Here is a 16,551-nt window from a genome sequence, read left to right as displayed (position 1 = left end):
TACAGAACATTTTACTGGAACCATTGATCCAAATGATGTGGCATCCAATAAAACTTAGCTATAGGTTGAATGGCATCATAAGTGTTACACATTTTTTAAAAGGCATTTTACATAATTGCCATAAGAAACAATGACAGCAAACTGGAAGCTTGCTGGCTACATGGCTGTCTTTGAAGTCCATGTAGTAAGAATGCCCTACAGGAGAGACTATCTTAGAAAAGTTATTCCAGTGACTAATACCTGAAATAATGTCCAAAACTCTCTAGTTTATGATTAATTCTTAGATAGATTCGGGCTCTGTTGTATTTTATTAGAAAATAAGTTAATATTCTGGCAAAAATCTCTAACATCTGAATCAAATATAGGTTTATGCCTGCAAAATAGGGCAGGTTGGTTTATAAATTTTTTAGAAGATCATTAAATAGTAACAGAGAAAGTAATTTCATATTCTCTCTGTCTCTATGAGAGAATAGAATTACCTCCTTTGTTTACCAGTTGGGTTGAAAACAAAGAGCATACCCAGATATAGAAGAAAAACCAAGAAAATACCCCTCCATTAAAATATATCCCACATATAAAGTTTCTAGAAGACTTAATAACATCAATTTTGTCCAGATTTGACTCTTGCTTCAAGGAGCTTACATACTATTTAAGAATAAATGATGGGATTCAGGACTTAAGAGCCAAAACAAGAGTACTCTCCATTTTCTCTATTATGCTTTCCACTTCTGTGGTTGTGGAATCTTCTTTCATAGACCCTAGCTCTACCTTCTCTGTATTCTAATTGGGCATGAACCTTTTCCATCACCAGTCCTAGCCCCAATAAACAGTTTTCACCCATTCAATTTACCACATATATCTAGCTGTTCTCATTTATTTTGTAAAAGGAAAAGTGCTCAATTATATTGATTTACATTTTGTATGGTTAGATGATTAATAATATAGAATAAGAAGGAAGAAAATGATTAAAAATAAAACTTTGTAAGTTAATTTAGTCTTAAAAGTGATTTTAACCTTTATCAAACTTAATTCTCAAAATAACCCTCTGAGGTGGGGTGCAGTGGCTCATACCTGTAATCCCAGCACTTTGGGAGGCTAAGCGGGGTGGATCGCTTGAGCCCAGGAGTGCAAGACCAGCCTGGGCAACACGGCGAAACCCCATCTCTACCAAAAAAAAAAAAAAAAAAAAAAATTAGCTGGCTGTGGTGGCATGCGCCTATAGTCCCAGCTATTCGGGAGGCTGAGGTGGGATGATAGCTTGAGCCTAGGAGGCAGAGGGTGCAGTGAGCACTCCGATAAAATAAAATAAATATAACCTTCTCAAATAAAATAAAAACAACCTTCTAAGATAGGCATTGCTACAGAAGGAGAAACTGATGCTGAGACAGGTTAAATGACTTGCTTAAGGTCATGGGATGGCAAAGCTGAGATAAGAAAATTTGTCTTTGTCTCCAAATCCAGTGGTCTTTGCATCACTCCATGTTAACTTAAACTATTCAAGAAAGCACATTATTAACAACTACATTGAGCTAACAAAATTAAAGAATTCAACACCATATCTGTATTCCTTCACAACTTACGTGCAATAATCTAACTTTTACAATATTAAAGTATTGAAATGTTTATTATTCACAGTAAGCAGCATAAATGACATTTCCCAAAGAAACACAAAACCGGAGAAACTAGTGTAATGAACCCAATGTATCCATCTTTCAACTTCAATAATTACACATATATAATCAAAATATTATTTATTCATTCCTACTCCCATTGTTACTCTTCCAACCCCAGATCAGTCTGAAGTACATTCTGGAAAGCATATGATTTCATTTGTAAATACCTTAGTATATATCTTTAAAAGATTAATCTTTTTCAAAAAATATAATCACAATACCATTATCACACATAAAAATTTAATAATTCCTAAAAATCAACCATGTAATTTTTTTAACTTAGAAATAAACTGTACTTTGCTATCAGTCTCCACCTTCTGAAATAGGTGCAAAATATTTCATTAAAGCATTCTGATGTCCGCTTAGGAGGTGACTTAGTGTCCCAAGAAACATTCCATTTCAAAATTACAAATTCATTGTGCCACAGAAGCTCCTCCAGGGATAGATAAGGACTTCCACAATGGAAGAACCAGATGGATAAAACATTTCATAAGTATTTACTAGAGCAGAAGAATAACTTATACTAGCCTATGGCCTAACATAAAGAGTTCAAATCATTACCTCCAATTATACGACAATCCAATCAATATACAGAATGCTGGTTGTAGAGCACTGATAAAGTCAGGGATTTGTTTGGTATAGTCCTATTACAGACAGTACTGATTTTTAAGTTTCCCTTGGTGAAGTCCTATAGCAATGTGCAACCATGTTTGATCTAAACTGTATCATGGAAAAAAAGACAATTCTAAGATCTTCCAACAGGTAGAGGTACAAGCCATTCCTCCTTATCTACTGCTCTTACCATATTAGAAAGCACAATACTATTCAAAACATTCAGCAAGACAAACATCTTATTATGTTCATATTCCACTGAAGTTCAATACGTGCCAGAGAACATGCTAATTATCATGGCTGCTGAGGAGCGACCATAGCTGAGGAGCTAATGCTCAAAGGGAGAGGTGAGGGGGAAGACAGTACCATAAAAACAGATTCATTTAATTTTAAAGTAGTTGGTGGTGCTAAGAAAAATGCACAGATTGTAATATAATCACATGGAGGCCACAGAGCCTAACTATGGAGCTTAGAAATGGTTTCCAGGAGGAGATAATCTCTGAGCTGTATCTTAGATATTGAGTAGAATTAGCTAAACAAAGAAAGTGGGAAGGGAATTCAACACAGGGTATAGTATGAGCAAAGACACTGAGAAATAAAACAGCACGACATGTAGGAAACCAGAGCTCAAAGTGCAAGTTAAAGAATGGCAGGAAGTAAGGTCCAAGGAATAGGCAGAAGCCAGATAACGGAAGATCTTGTGTTCTATGTTCAGCTTGGCTCGGTGACAAGAAGCCACCCTAGGTTTTGAGCAGAGAGGTTGCACGGTTAGCTCTCTGTTTTGAGACTGAGCCCACTACGTGACAAATCAAAATGATGGGTTCCAAGAAGTGAAGAATGGAGGGAGTCTGGAAGGAAGATCCTGAGGATCTCAATTGAGCTATGGTGGTGTAAAAAGTAGAGGTTCCTCTTCAAAGACTTTCCTCCCCATCTAATTAGGAATAAATAGTAACTTCTCTTAGAAGCAAAATTTATTCAAAGACCTGTGCTAACATTCTTAAATATCTGCTAGCCACGATAAGGAAATCAATGTACTTTATGTTCTTAGCTCCCACAATTTAGCCTAAGTATTTGCCCTAGCATGCTTATACTGGTCCAAGCAAGCATTAGGTCATAACCTGTTCCTCTTCCTTCTTTAAAAGTGTTTTTACCTTTCTCAACATTCCACAAGTTACTTCCTCCTTCCTTTGTTGCCCTCTACCTTTGTCTCTTTTAAAAAGTTCTAAGTTGCTAGCCACTCGGGACAAATACAGAATGTGAGGTCCCGTTCCAGCCAATGGAAACCGGACACAGCAGTAGGGTGGATGCGTCAGGTTATAAATGACCCTGTCTCCTTTGTTCAGTGTACTCTCGTGGCAAAACTGCTGGCGAGTGTACCCTTTCTGCAGGAAATACAGAAAGTCTTAAATGTCTTACTAAATACATTTATGTTCAAGTGATATTTCTTTACGGCACCAGGGAACAAGCATTTCATACAACTGGAAGGACGCACATGAGTAGATGAATCTGAGAAACATTTAGGAGATGAAACCAGCAATACTTCATGCTGGATACAGAATGAGAAAGGAAAAAAGTAGATAATTCCCAGGTTTCTGGAAGTTTATGTAACAGGTAGGATGAGAGCATTTCATATATTAAAATCTCATCTTAATTATATCTTAAATGTCTTCCATTTTATTTTACTTGAAACTCTTTTTTAATAGAAATGTCCTCATCTTACCTATGTTAACTTCCTTGGCATGAACCTTCCGAACATGAACCATTTACTCTACAGGATAATAAATCTCCTATTTCCTAAATATGTTAAGACATATAAAATTTGATACACCTTCCTTCTGAGATTTTGAATTCTATTAATTGCTACAATATTCTGATGTTTATCTAATAATTAACTTGTAACAGTTTTGATAAAGAATCTATTACCAGCTGGGCACGGCAGCTCATTCCTGTAATTCAAGCACTTTAGGAGGCCGAGGTAGGTGGATTTCTTGAGCCCAGGAGTTCGAGACTAGCCTAGGCAACACAGTGAGGTCGCATCTCCACAAAGATTTTAAAAATTAGCCAGGCACGGCTGTAGTCCTAGCTACTCAGGAAGCTGAGGTGTGAGGATTGCTTAAGCCTGAGAGGTTGAGGCTGCAGTGAGCTGTGATCATGCCACTGCACTCCAGTCTGGGAAACAGAACAAGACTCTGTCTCAAGGGGTTAAAAAAAAAAAAAAAAAAGCCAGGTGCGGTGACTCATGCCTGTAATCCCAGCACTTTGGGAGGCCGAGGCAGGTGGATCACCTGAGATGAGGAGTTCGAGACCAGCCTGGCCAACATGGCAAACCCCATCTCTACTAAAAATACAAAAATTAGCCGGGCATGGCAGTGCATGCCTGTAGTCCCAGCTACTCAGGAGGCTGAGGCAGGAGAATTGCTTGAACCTGAGAGGCAGAGGTTGCAGTGAGCCAAGATTGCACACCACTGAACTACAGCCTGTGGGACAGAGCGATACTCCATCTCAAAAAAAAAAAAAAAAAAAAAAAAAAAAAAAAAAAAAGAACATATTCCCTAATCACCTTACTAAATGATTATAATATTTAAGTTTGCATTTTGCATTTATTTTATCATTTAGTGCAATTACCAGAACTTCCAGAATAAATGTTAATAATCATAGTGCAGATAGTTTTGTTTTGTTCCTAATTGCAATAGAGATGTCATTAATATTTTATCACTAAATGTTAAACTGGCTATTGGTTATCATGTTTACAAAGTACCCACCTATTCTGGTTTTATTTAATACCCATTCCTTCAAAATGCTCATTTACGAAGGCTGAGCTCCACACATGGATGGGGGTGGGCCGCATGCTCTCACAGACTGTCACTGGGTGCATGGTGTCTGTGGGTGACACTGACCTAAGCAGCCCATCTAGAAGGATGCAATAGGAAGGTCTGTATGCAACCCTCCAGGAGTGAGGAATGAGAATGGCACCCTGGCTTGCAACAGGCAGTGCCTGGTAGGATGACAGGTAGTGGCATTCTAGGCCATCCAAGGAATAAGGGCCAAAGTCTGGGAGGCAGAGGAACCTATGGGGTTTGGGGAATGGAGGGTGTGATGAGGAGGTATGGAGGGCAATGAGGTGGGCAAGGCCAGGAGATGGAGACTTCACACTTGGTGTTCTGGACCTCGAGGTGCAGAAGGGTTACAGCCTCGGAGTCCCAGGGTAAGTGTATGTTATGTCCTAGAGAGGAGCTTTCTCAAAACCTCGAGCTCTACCTCCCCCACCTGTCTGTGTGGTTTTTTAGAGAGTTGCGTCTGTTACAGGGCTTTTTCTCCTCCTTAAAATGTTCAACCCACATTTAAAAAAAAAAAATTTGCATTAGCTGCCAACATTTCAGAATTTGGAGACAGCATATTAAAGATTTACATTTCCGGCTGGGCTTGGTGGCTCATGCTTGTAATCCCAGCATTTTGGGAGGCCGAGGCAGGCAAATCACTTGAGGCCAGGAGTTCAAGACCAGCCTGGCCAATATGGCAAAACGCTGTATCTACTAAACATACGAAAAATTAGCTGGGCATGGTGACACACACCTATAATCCCAGCTGCTCGGGAAGCTGAGACAAGAGAATCGCTTTAACCTGGGAGGCAGAGGTTACAGTGAGCCAAACTCATGCCACTGCACTCCAGCCTGGGCATCAGAGTGAGACTGTTTCAAAACAAACAAACAAACAAACACTTCAGATTTTCAGATTTCCTGTGCTCTCCTGAAAAATCAGGAAGACCTGCCCACTCTACACCTTCATTCTGCCCAGCTATCACTTACTTCCTGGCTTGCTTCACTCCTTTCCTGATGTGTATGTCTGATTTGGATCCTGATCTAGATCAGTGGGAAGCATCCCCCCCAATACACATACATTTGCATAACATATTATATATAAGGTATAGCCAAAGGGAGTGTGCTGTATTTGTGAAAGATACTTGTGGATGCAGAACAAAGGTGGGAACACTGGTCCCTACAATCTGCAACCTTTTACCTGGAATGTAGACAGTCCATTTGGGCATCCAAGGGAACACTGTAGGTCCTAGAGGAGCCAGGCCATTTCCCTAGGGCCCGTGAAGCTTGTGAGAGAATGTGGGTGCCTTTCCTCAGCCTGACTTGCTTTCTGAAGTAAATTAGGGATTACCACTACTTCATGTAAAACTGTGGTCTTATGTATTAAATCAGCAAAACAACACAAAATGTCACTAGACATTAAGCTTAAAAGTGATATTTCTTTTGAGCAGTGCTTATTTGTATTTTAATAATAATGTATTTACATTAATGTGGATTAGGTAAATATTTAAAATAGTAATAATGGTAGTGAAATAAAATTTCCTTTAAAGATAAAACAAAAAGCCAGGTGCAGTGGCACACACCTGCAGTTCCTGCTACTCTGGAGGCTGAGGCAGGAGGACTGCTTGAGCCCAGGAGTTTGAGACTTGCCTGGGCAATATAGTGAGACTCCCATCTCTAATAATATAGAAGTTAAAAAGTAAAATTAATAAAATAAAAAAATACAAAAAAGGAAATGAGAAGGGAATCAAAACAATACACTACAAAAAATAAAAATAAATCAAAAATAAAAAGTTCATTTCTAAAAGATCACCATTAAATTACAATGCAAAGGTTAGGTCCTTCAGCTGACCACATTTTTAAAAAATCCATCTTTTAGCCTCAAAGATTTTCAAACATATTTCATTTACATATTTGCATTATATAAAAAGTTACAAATTATAAAGAAATTATTCATAAACTCTTCCAGGGAACATTAAACAAACCATAGTACACAATTGGTCTCTACTTCCATTTTTCTATAGAAAGGACATAAAAACTTACAACAAAAAGAAAATATTGTCTACAGACAATACTATGGCTGGTATATTTGAGTATTTTCATCTGAAACTTGAAATGGTCATCAGAGTTAAAAACATTTTAAAATAAGGATTAAAGGTCATCCATTAAGACAGCAATAGTCTTACCTGTAACGAACATGAAAAGAATGGTCTTCCCTCATGCTTATCAAATTTTCCTCCATCAAGTCATATTATAAGCTGAATAAAATGAAATTATTTTATTTTGTGCCAATCCAGTCCTTTACAGTGTAGAATTATTTGTAGAACATTGTCCGGTTAGTATATTAATGAGTTGGTGTTAATACATCCTAAGCTCCTGCTTCTTCTTTATTAATAACGAAAGGAGGTCAATGTCAGACAGCTTAAAGGTTCAAAATGTGTCCCAAATCCTTGCATCTCTGGCCCTTTCAGCAGCACTTCAGCAACATTTCTGCAAAAGGAATACAAGATGCTTTGCTTGAAGTCCTATTTTCAAAGAATAACCTATAGTAACCCTGAGCTGTACATAATCACAAGCTAACTCCACAGACTGCTGTCATGTCAATCACTACAGAAGACAGCACAGGGCTTAACTGTCATCATGGAGCTTCTAAATAGGGGTGGGAATAGATGAGATTTGAGAGCTGTACTTTAATTTTTAAAATGTTTGAAATTTAATAATTTTATGTAATATTTTCTGCTATAAACAAAAAAGAATAACAGTAGGTATCATATTAACATCTAAAAACAAAATTGCCACTTTTAAAAACTACTACTAACAAATCAAATGAAAATTCAATAATTATTTGAAATAGTCAACTCCAAACTCAGTAAATTTATTTCTTCAAAGAAGATATCACACTGATACTTAGGTTATAGTTGGATTCATTTGCTTTCAAAATATATTCTACTTAGACTCTTTAAGGTCTTTAAAATGTTTTTTATTAATATTGGGTAGGTACAAAAGAAATTTGGGAAATATGTATATGGTAAAAAGAATGACACAACAAATATTTATATAACACCATTCAGTTTAAAATAAGAACATTACCACTGCCTTTAAAGTCTCCTGGGTAGTCCAACCTAACCCATCTCCTTCCTTTTCCCTTTAAGGTGATTTCTAAACTGAATTTTGTTCCTTATTCCTTTGCTTGTCTTTACAACTTTACTACAAATGTCGGTATAGTCCTAAATAAGATACAATTGAGTTTTGTATGATTTTGCTGAACGCTATGTTTCTGAGATTTTTCTCAATTGTTGTGCATAGCTACAACTTGCATGTATATTCCATTGTATACCAAATGTATTTTTCATTCTGCTGTTGATGGACATTTTGATTATAGGTTTTTGATTGCTGTTACTAAAAGTATTGATATTCACGCCACTGCACTCCAGCCTGGGTGACAGAGCAAGACCCTGCCCCAAAACAAAATGAAACAAAAAACTACCATGAACACTGATATTAATAACTCAATGTACTAGTTAAGGCCAGGTGTAACGGCTCATGCCTGTAATCCCAGTGCTTTGGGAGGCCGAGGCAGGTGATCACTTGAGGCCAGGAGTTCAAGACCAGCCTAGCCAACATGGTGAAACCCTGTCTCTACTAAAAATACAAAAATTAGCCAGGTGTGGTGATGCACGACGGTAATCCCAGCTACTTGGGAGGCTGAGGCATGAGAATCACTTGAACCCGGGAGCCGGAGGTTCCAGTGAGCCAAGATCATGCCATTGCACTCCAGTCCAGGCGATGCAGCGAGACTCTGTCTCCCCCCATCAAAACAACAACAAACCCTCAATGTACTAGTTAAGCAGCTAAAGAGAGAATGATAAGCAGACGAAAAATAACACAGAGAAGTTCAGAGAAAAGGAGAATAAAATGAGCAGCCCTATAATATATCTAATAGGAGGGTGAGAAAGAAATAGAGGAATAAAGGCAAAATCTTCAGTGATAAAGACTGAGAATTTTAAAACAAAAACGAATCCATACCGATACATTAGAGAGAGCTACAGCACATCAGATATAAATTATAACCTCTGAGATAACAATTGAGAAAGACAAAGAAGGATATACATATGTATATATGAGATAAATTCATAGATAAACAATCATAAAGTCCTGGAATCTCAGTGTTATAAACAATCCTAGAGGTCAGTTAGTCCACTATTTTACTATAGCATTCCTACATAGGTCATAAAGCAGCTAATCCTAATTTTGAATATTCCTATAAGAAAACTCTTCCATACTTTGAGCAATCCTTCCATTTCTACCCATTTGTTCCACTTCTTCCTTCTGCTGCCATATACAATAAAGCCCAATTCCTCTTCTATATAACGTCCTTTTAAGTATTTCAGTTATAACATAAACCAGACTCTAATGAGTACTCACTGCTCTGTCAGTTAAGTACAGCTAGAGGTTAATAGGGAACAGAGCAGTAAGGTGAGAGGAGGGAAGGTAGAAAGAAACAGCCTTGGGAATACTGACGAAGTTTCCTAGAGGAAATGAGGTTTTCATATTAATAACAAGTTTAGCATGCAAGAAAGACAAAATATTAACTCCTCTGATCCCTTCTCTTGGCCAAAAAAGGAAGCACTATCTTTTGTTGTTGTTTTGTTTTTTAGAGATGGGATCTTGCTATGTTGCCCAGGCTGGAGTAAAGTGGCTATTCACATCACAATCATAGCACACTGCAGCCTGGAACTCTTGACCTCACGTGATCCTCTCGCTTCAACCTCCCAAGTAGCTGGGACTACAGGTGCATGCCACAGCATTGGCTAGGAAGCAGTATTTTAAGAAAGAACAAAAAGGTAGCAGCTATCAACACATCAAATCTCTTTTCCTTTTGTTCAGAATTCCATTGTGCCTCTTTTTTCCTTAATAAAAAAATTAATAAAGGGAATTAGTGTGGACACTCATAGCAATAGCTCCAAAGTGCATCCAGATTACACAAATAGCTAAACTGGCAATGAAATTGTCTCCCATTATCCACTATGAGGTTTGGGCTGTTATTTATAAAATGGAGCAGAAAGAGAGGTATTAGAATTAATTTACCTGAGAATTAAATTATAGTAGGCCCTCCAGATCTGTGGGTTCTGCACAGTGGATTCAACCAACTGCGTATCAAAAATATTCAGGAAAGAAAATGAATAGTTGTGTCTCTACTGAACACGTATAGACTTTTTTCCTTGGCATTATTCCCTAAACACTACCGTATAACAACTATTTACATAGCATTTACATCATATTAGGTATCATAAGTAATCTAGAGAGGATTGAAAGTTTGTGGAAAGATATGTACAGGTTATATGCAAATACTATACCATGTTATATAAGCAACTTGAGCATCCATGGATTTTGGTATCCTCAGGGGGTCCTGGAACCAATTCCCCACAGATACTGATATTAAATGTAAATATTTTTCTCAGCCAGGCCCGGTAGCTCACATCTGTAATCCCAGTGATTTGGAAGACCAAGGTGGGAGGATCACTTGAGACCAGCAGTTCAAGACCAGCCCAGGCAATGTATAAGACCCTGTTTCTACAAAAAATTAAAAAATCAGCCAGGTGTGGTGGACTGTGTCTATAGTCCCAGCTACTTGGGAGGATGAGGCAGGAGGACTGTTTGAGCCCAGGAGTTGGAGGTTATAGTAATCTATGATCGCACCACTGCATTCCAGTCTGGGCCACAGAGTGAGATCCTGTCTCTAAAAAAATAAAATATTTTTCTCATCCATGAGTTCTTAATGAAATTCTAAATAAATTTTGCAATCATTATAAAATGTTAATTTCGTACTCCTTAAGAAGAAACATATAGCATTTACATGTTTAACAAATTAACGAATAAGTAAATGAACATAAAGTTGCAAAATACTTTACTTGATGAAAACTGCATGTAGAACCATTTTTAAGACTATCAAAATAAGCAAGAAGACAGAATGCTATTCACTATTTCAATAAGAGCAATTTATAATATAGTCTTACTATTCTCAAGGGAAGAATATCTTTAAAAGTGCCTCTTACATTACAATCTCCATAACAATTAGGTAGCACTTCACAAAAAAAAAATTCACTGAACAAACAAGCAATTCTTGATTCATGATTCATGTTTCAAGAACTCTGTAGCCAATTTAGCAATAATGTGTTCACTCATGTTCCTCATTACATGGAGTTAACAAATCTACTTCCTAGATACAATGCGTGTGTATGTAGTGTAAGACTAGTAAAATTTGCAACAAATATTAAATTACAAATTTGTTCATTAGGATAAGAAAAATTAACCACAGGACCAACAATTGGAAAATAAATGATAGGTTTGTAAGGATACTGAGAAGTCATCAAGTTCAACCTCCATTATTATTTACAACTAACAATCTGCAAGGAACAAATCTGTTTCCTAACAGTATCTTCCAAGCAATGCTCCAAAAACTGCAAAATTAACAAAATTGCTAGATCACAGCATCTAACCCTAAAGAAAAGGCAATCATTTTTTCCATATCCCAGGAATTGACAGAAACATACAGAAAGATCAACTAGTACACAACTCTAACTGCCTCGCATTTAATTATCTAATTAGAAAGTCAAAATAGACAGACTTCATTTAGACAGCTAGGTGGACTTTCAGGCACTGTCCAAGGTATGCAATCAGAGCAGACAAGAAAAGCTCTTTATCAGAGATCCTAGCCCTGCTTTACTCCATTGGCAGTAAAAAGTTTGCAAACCAGGTTACATTTTGTGCTTCTTTGAATTTGTCTAACCTATCTGATCCTGATTGGCACTTAACTGACAATAACTTTTGGTCTGTTTGTTTTTGTTGTTGTTGTTGTTGTTGTTGTTTGTTTATTTGGTCTGTTTCTTCCATCCATGGATCTATACAAACTGGTAACATTCATCAGACAATAAATATATAATTTACTTTTCTTGCCTCCAGGTTAGATCATCTGAACTATATATAAATCTTTTTGGTAAACATAGCCATTTATTACTACCAATGATGGTCATCAGCTTCAATCAACTAATACATATACATGATAATTTTAAAGCTCAACAGTGAAATAGAAAGGAAATGGTCCTTTCCACTAAGCATTTTTTTTTTTTTTTTTTAAAGAGATGTAGTCTCACTCTGTCGCCCAGGCTGGAGTGCAGCGGTGACATCTTGGTTCACTGCAACCTTCACCTCCTGGGTTCAAGTGATTCTCCTGCCTCAGCCTCCCGAATAGCTGGGATTACAGGTGTCCAGCACCATGCCTGGCTAATTTTTGTATTTTTAGTAGAGACAGGGTTTCGCCATGTTGGGCAGGCTGGTCTCGACTCCTGGCCTCAAGTGATCCGCCCACCTGGGCCCCTCAAAGTGCTGGGATTACAGGCGTGAGCCACCGCGCCCGACCCAAACACATTTTTAAGCAGAAATAAATTCCAAATGCGGAAATATTATAAATGCTTAGAAAGGGTCCCTAGAGAGTTTGAGTTTAGAATTCTCCATAGCAAAATATATTTAAGCATGATTTTATCTTCTCTTCCCAAAAGTTATCAACATTCTGTGGGAAAATAAATGTTTCTATTCAATAATGTTTTGAGATAATATGGGAAGAATAATTCTAACTAAAAAGGACCAGGGAAAAATTTTGGAAGCAAAGAAGTTTGTACTGCACCTTGAAGGATGGCTTGATCTTATTAGCCAAATGAAGGAAAGGCATTACAGTCAAGGGAAAAGAACAGCTCAAGAAAAAGGGAGAGGTAGAAATGCGCAGAATGTGTTCCAGGATAAGCACATAGTGTTCAGAGTAGTGAAAGAGAAGTCTGAGAAGTTAGAACAGTTAACAAATTGTGAGGGACTCTGAATATGTGGCAGAAGCATAGATTCATATTCAGCCTTTTTTTTTTTTTTTTTGAGATGGAGTCTGGCTCTGTCACCCAGGCTGGAGTGCAGTGGCGCGAACCCGGCTCACTGCAACCTCCCCCTCCTGAGTTCAAGCGATTCTCCTACCTCAGCCTCCTGAGTAGCTTGGATTACAGGCATGCACCACCACAACGAGCTAATTATTGTATTTTTAGTAGAGATGGGGTTCCACCATGTCGGTCAGGCTGGTGTCAAACTCCTGACCTAGTGATCCATCCACCTCAGCCTCCCAAGGTGCTGGGATTACAGGCATGAGCCACCGCACCCGGCCTCAGCCTTTTATTTACACAATGGGGAACCTTGCTGGTATTTTTTCCCCAGAAAGGAATAGCCAAGTTGGATCTCTGCTAGGAAGATAAGCCAACAGCAACATATAAGGCAGGAATGGGGAGGAAAGAAAAATACTACAAAAACACCAGAAACAACTACTGAATAGCAAGCATTCTCTTGTCATCTCACAATACCAAAGACATTGCTTTGCACATAAGGGATGCCCAACAAACTTTCATTTCTTGTCTGGGAAAAAGATAGGAATTATGATGAGGCCAAAGAATCCGGTAACAGTGAGAAAACCGGACTTTAATACATTTCTTTTCCACAGGAAAGATTGTATTCATATTTATGTAAGAAACTCAGAAAAGTCTTACTCTTCACTTATGTTTTGTATAAAGATGATTAAGAGGATATTGAAAATATAATGTGATTCATAAGATGATTTATAAGATAATGAAGCAAGATAGTTCCAACAGAAAGACTGAAATATTTCTGCGAAGCTACAACACACAGCACCTAAAGCCATCTTTAAAGTAGAATTTGTCCCTACAAATGGAATTCAGAGACACAGCAGAGATTTAAACAGACACACAGAAGAAATACAGTATGTGCTTTGGGATCGGCCCATGATTTGAAATCTCAGCACAGTGACTTATTAGTTATATGATCTTATGCTAAACTCTCAGTTGGTGTGGGCATAATGACACTTACCTAAAATGTGCTGTGATAATTACAGACATGATTTATAAAGCACCTGACCCAGCACCTGGCTCTGATACATAACAAAAGTACTCAACATAGTGCTGTAGTAATAATAGTAACTGTTATTATAAAATAGACAGATTTAATATATATTCAAATTTAGAATAACCTAAATCTATGTCACGTTTTCAATTTTAAAATTCCAGAGAACTAATAACAAAATTTTTAAGATAGATCTTAGAAATATTTTATGTTTATGAAAAGGTCATTTTAAAAACTACTATATCTTATCACTGTTTTAATTAGTCTAGTAACCAAGTCTCAGATTTATATTAAACTATGTCTGTAACACCGAATATCTGATTTAAGAACGTAAGAAAATACAACTAAACTGCTTATCTGGCCAAAGAGGATTTTGGAGACATGCCTCTACAACAACATCGGGCAACTTTCTACTTTGAAACCGCTCCAATACTTAAATTATAAATAATAGCCTGGGAGATAGCTTGTGAAAACGACTCATGGTAGTTGTAAAGAGGAGTAAGTGTTAGACCACCCCTGATCCCTAAGGCCCCCCTCTCCTTACACACACCGTGTCAACCAACGGTGATCTACCCTTTTTAATGTTGTTTATTCACTTCTAAACAATCAACAAAAGCTGCTCCTGAATAGTGAGAACCCAAGCAAAAGTGGTATTTATCAGAAGCAATCACACTGGCTATTATCAGGCCAGAAATCTTTGGAACACCCTTCTAAAGTGGCAGCTTGAAAACTCAGCTCGGTTGGTCCTGTTAACATCCAACACAACCCATGAAGGCTCCAACGCAAACCGGACAGAAAGGAAAGCCAAGAACCTACTTCGTTTAATTCTACGGTGCGGTTAAATTATGCATCAAGGCAAAGAAAATTTCCATCCTTACTCGTTTTCTTTAACCAGAGTTAATGCTCTAATTGGTTACTACTAAAACAAGGAAATTTCAGATTTTTTTTTCATTTTTGATTTGAAGGCATTCTATAGATTTCAAGAAAGGGTTTTCTTAACGTTTTATGTTTACTCACACTTTTTGCAGCAACTACCAATTTCTACCGTAAATCGACCAGTGGGTGCCCGAAAGTTCACTAATTTAAACACGGTCAACGCAGGTATTTGCCACAAACTGCCTGGTTTAGGTAGGAAGCGCCCGACTCCAAGTGATTGCAATCAGCCTCGGATTGCATTCCACGGGGATTCGGGCTTTAACTCACAATTTGTTACTCACACTCAGAATAGTAAGAAGTCGCTGGACTCTAGCAAACTCTTTACCTTAAAAAAAAAAAAAAAAGACTCGGGAGTGAGATTCTTACGCTTTACTCTCATTTTAAGACTTTCCAACAAAAAAGCAGCAACTCCTCAAGCCGAGTTTCTGGTTTCTTGAGCATCGACGCCGCGTCCCCGCAGCGCCCACAGGTCCCGAAAGTCCCCCGCCCGCCCTCCGCCCAAAACAAAGGACGTCGCCCCCAGACCTCTGGACACAGAAGCTCCACACGCACGCACACGCACCCCTCCCTGTCACCTCCTTCCGAGAGCCCTTCAAACGTCTCAGACCCCTCGTCGCGGTAGCGCTCACCTCCCGCGGGCCGGCGGGTCCCCGGTACGCGGTGAAGGTGCAGCGGCGACCGCCTCGGGCGACAGGCGGGTGGTCACGGCCCCTCCCCCAGGCAGGGGCACCGCGGGAGGCCGGCGCGCCCCCTGCTCCCGCCCCCGGCAGGTCACGTGGGCCAGAGCTCTTAGCGCCCCTCGCTTCCCCCGAGCGTCCCTCCGCCACCTAGGGGTCCCGCCGCTCCGCCGGCCTCAACACCGCCCTCTGCGCCTGCGCCCCGGCTCCAGGCGCTCCATTCAAACCGACAACGCCCCGCGTCTTTCGGACCGGCCAATGGCTGGCGGCGCAGCGGGGCGGGGCGGGGCGCTGGTTGCCCCACTCTTCGCAGTCCTGGCGACCCGTCTGCGTGTCAAGGTGACAGGGGACTTGGGAGCTTGGTCCTCCTCTGCTCTGGCACGTGTCCTCAACTCTCAAACTGAAGTTTCTTTCCTGTCCCCTTCTTTCTTCTTCAGACACTAAAAAGTAGAGCAATAAATATTGTCCAGAGTTGGCCGGGCGCAGTGGCTGACGGCTGTACTCTCAGCACTTTGTGAGGCCGAGGCGGGCGGATCACCTGAGGTCGGGAGCTTGAGACCAGCCTGACCAACATGGAGAAACCCCATCTCTACTAAAAATACTAAATTAACCGGGAGTGGTGGCGCATGCCTGTAATCCCAGCTACTCAGGAGGCTGAGGCAGGGAATCGCGTGAACCTGGGAGGCGGAGGTTGTGGTGAGCCGAGATCGCGCCATTGCACTCCAGCCTGGGCAACAAGAGTGAAACTCCGTCTCAAACAAACAAACAAACAAACAAAAAATCATACGGAGTTCAGATAGGGGCTGGCCTAGATCCCTTTAAAAATGGAGCACAAAACCAGCGCCGCCTTTTTGGAAGACTTGGTGCTCCCCTGCAGAATGAGTGTCC

The 16,551-nt window shown here is 39.4% G+C and overlaps 1 protein-coding gene across 3 annotated transcripts in view; it reads right to left on the bottom strand.

Annotated features, from left to right (window-relative positions):
* GPSM2 (G protein signaling modulator 2) overlaps positions 1 to 16,502 on the bottom strand; it is a 56,448-nt gene extending 39,946 nt beyond the window's left edge. The window contains exons 1-2 of one of the 3 annotated variants that reach the window (XM_050745849.1): positions 15,616 to 16,502; positions 7,288 to 7,591 (exon numbers count right to left, since the gene is read on the bottom strand). In XM_050745849.1, coding sequence (XP_050601806.1) covers positions 7,288 to 7,343 — 56 coding nt within the window. In that variant the 5' untranslated portion in view covers positions 7,344 to 7,591; positions 15,616 to 16,502. Of the gene's footprint in view, positions 1 to 7,287; positions 7,592 to 10,189; positions 10,535 to 15,615 lie in introns of those variants that run through there. The other 2 variants (XM_050745852.1, XM_050745862.1) reach the window with 2 other exon arrangements.
* Positions 16,503 to 16,551: the final 49 nt, after the last annotated feature.

Source organism: Macaca thibetana, chromosome 1, assembly GCF_024542745.1.
Source record: "Macaca thibetana thibetana isolate TM-01 chromosome 1, ASM2454274v1, whole genome shotgun sequence".
NCBI lineage: Eukaryota > Metazoa > Chordata > Mammalia > Primates > Cercopithecidae > Macaca > Macaca thibetana.
This window is presented reverse-complemented; position numbering and strand designations above follow the sequence as displayed.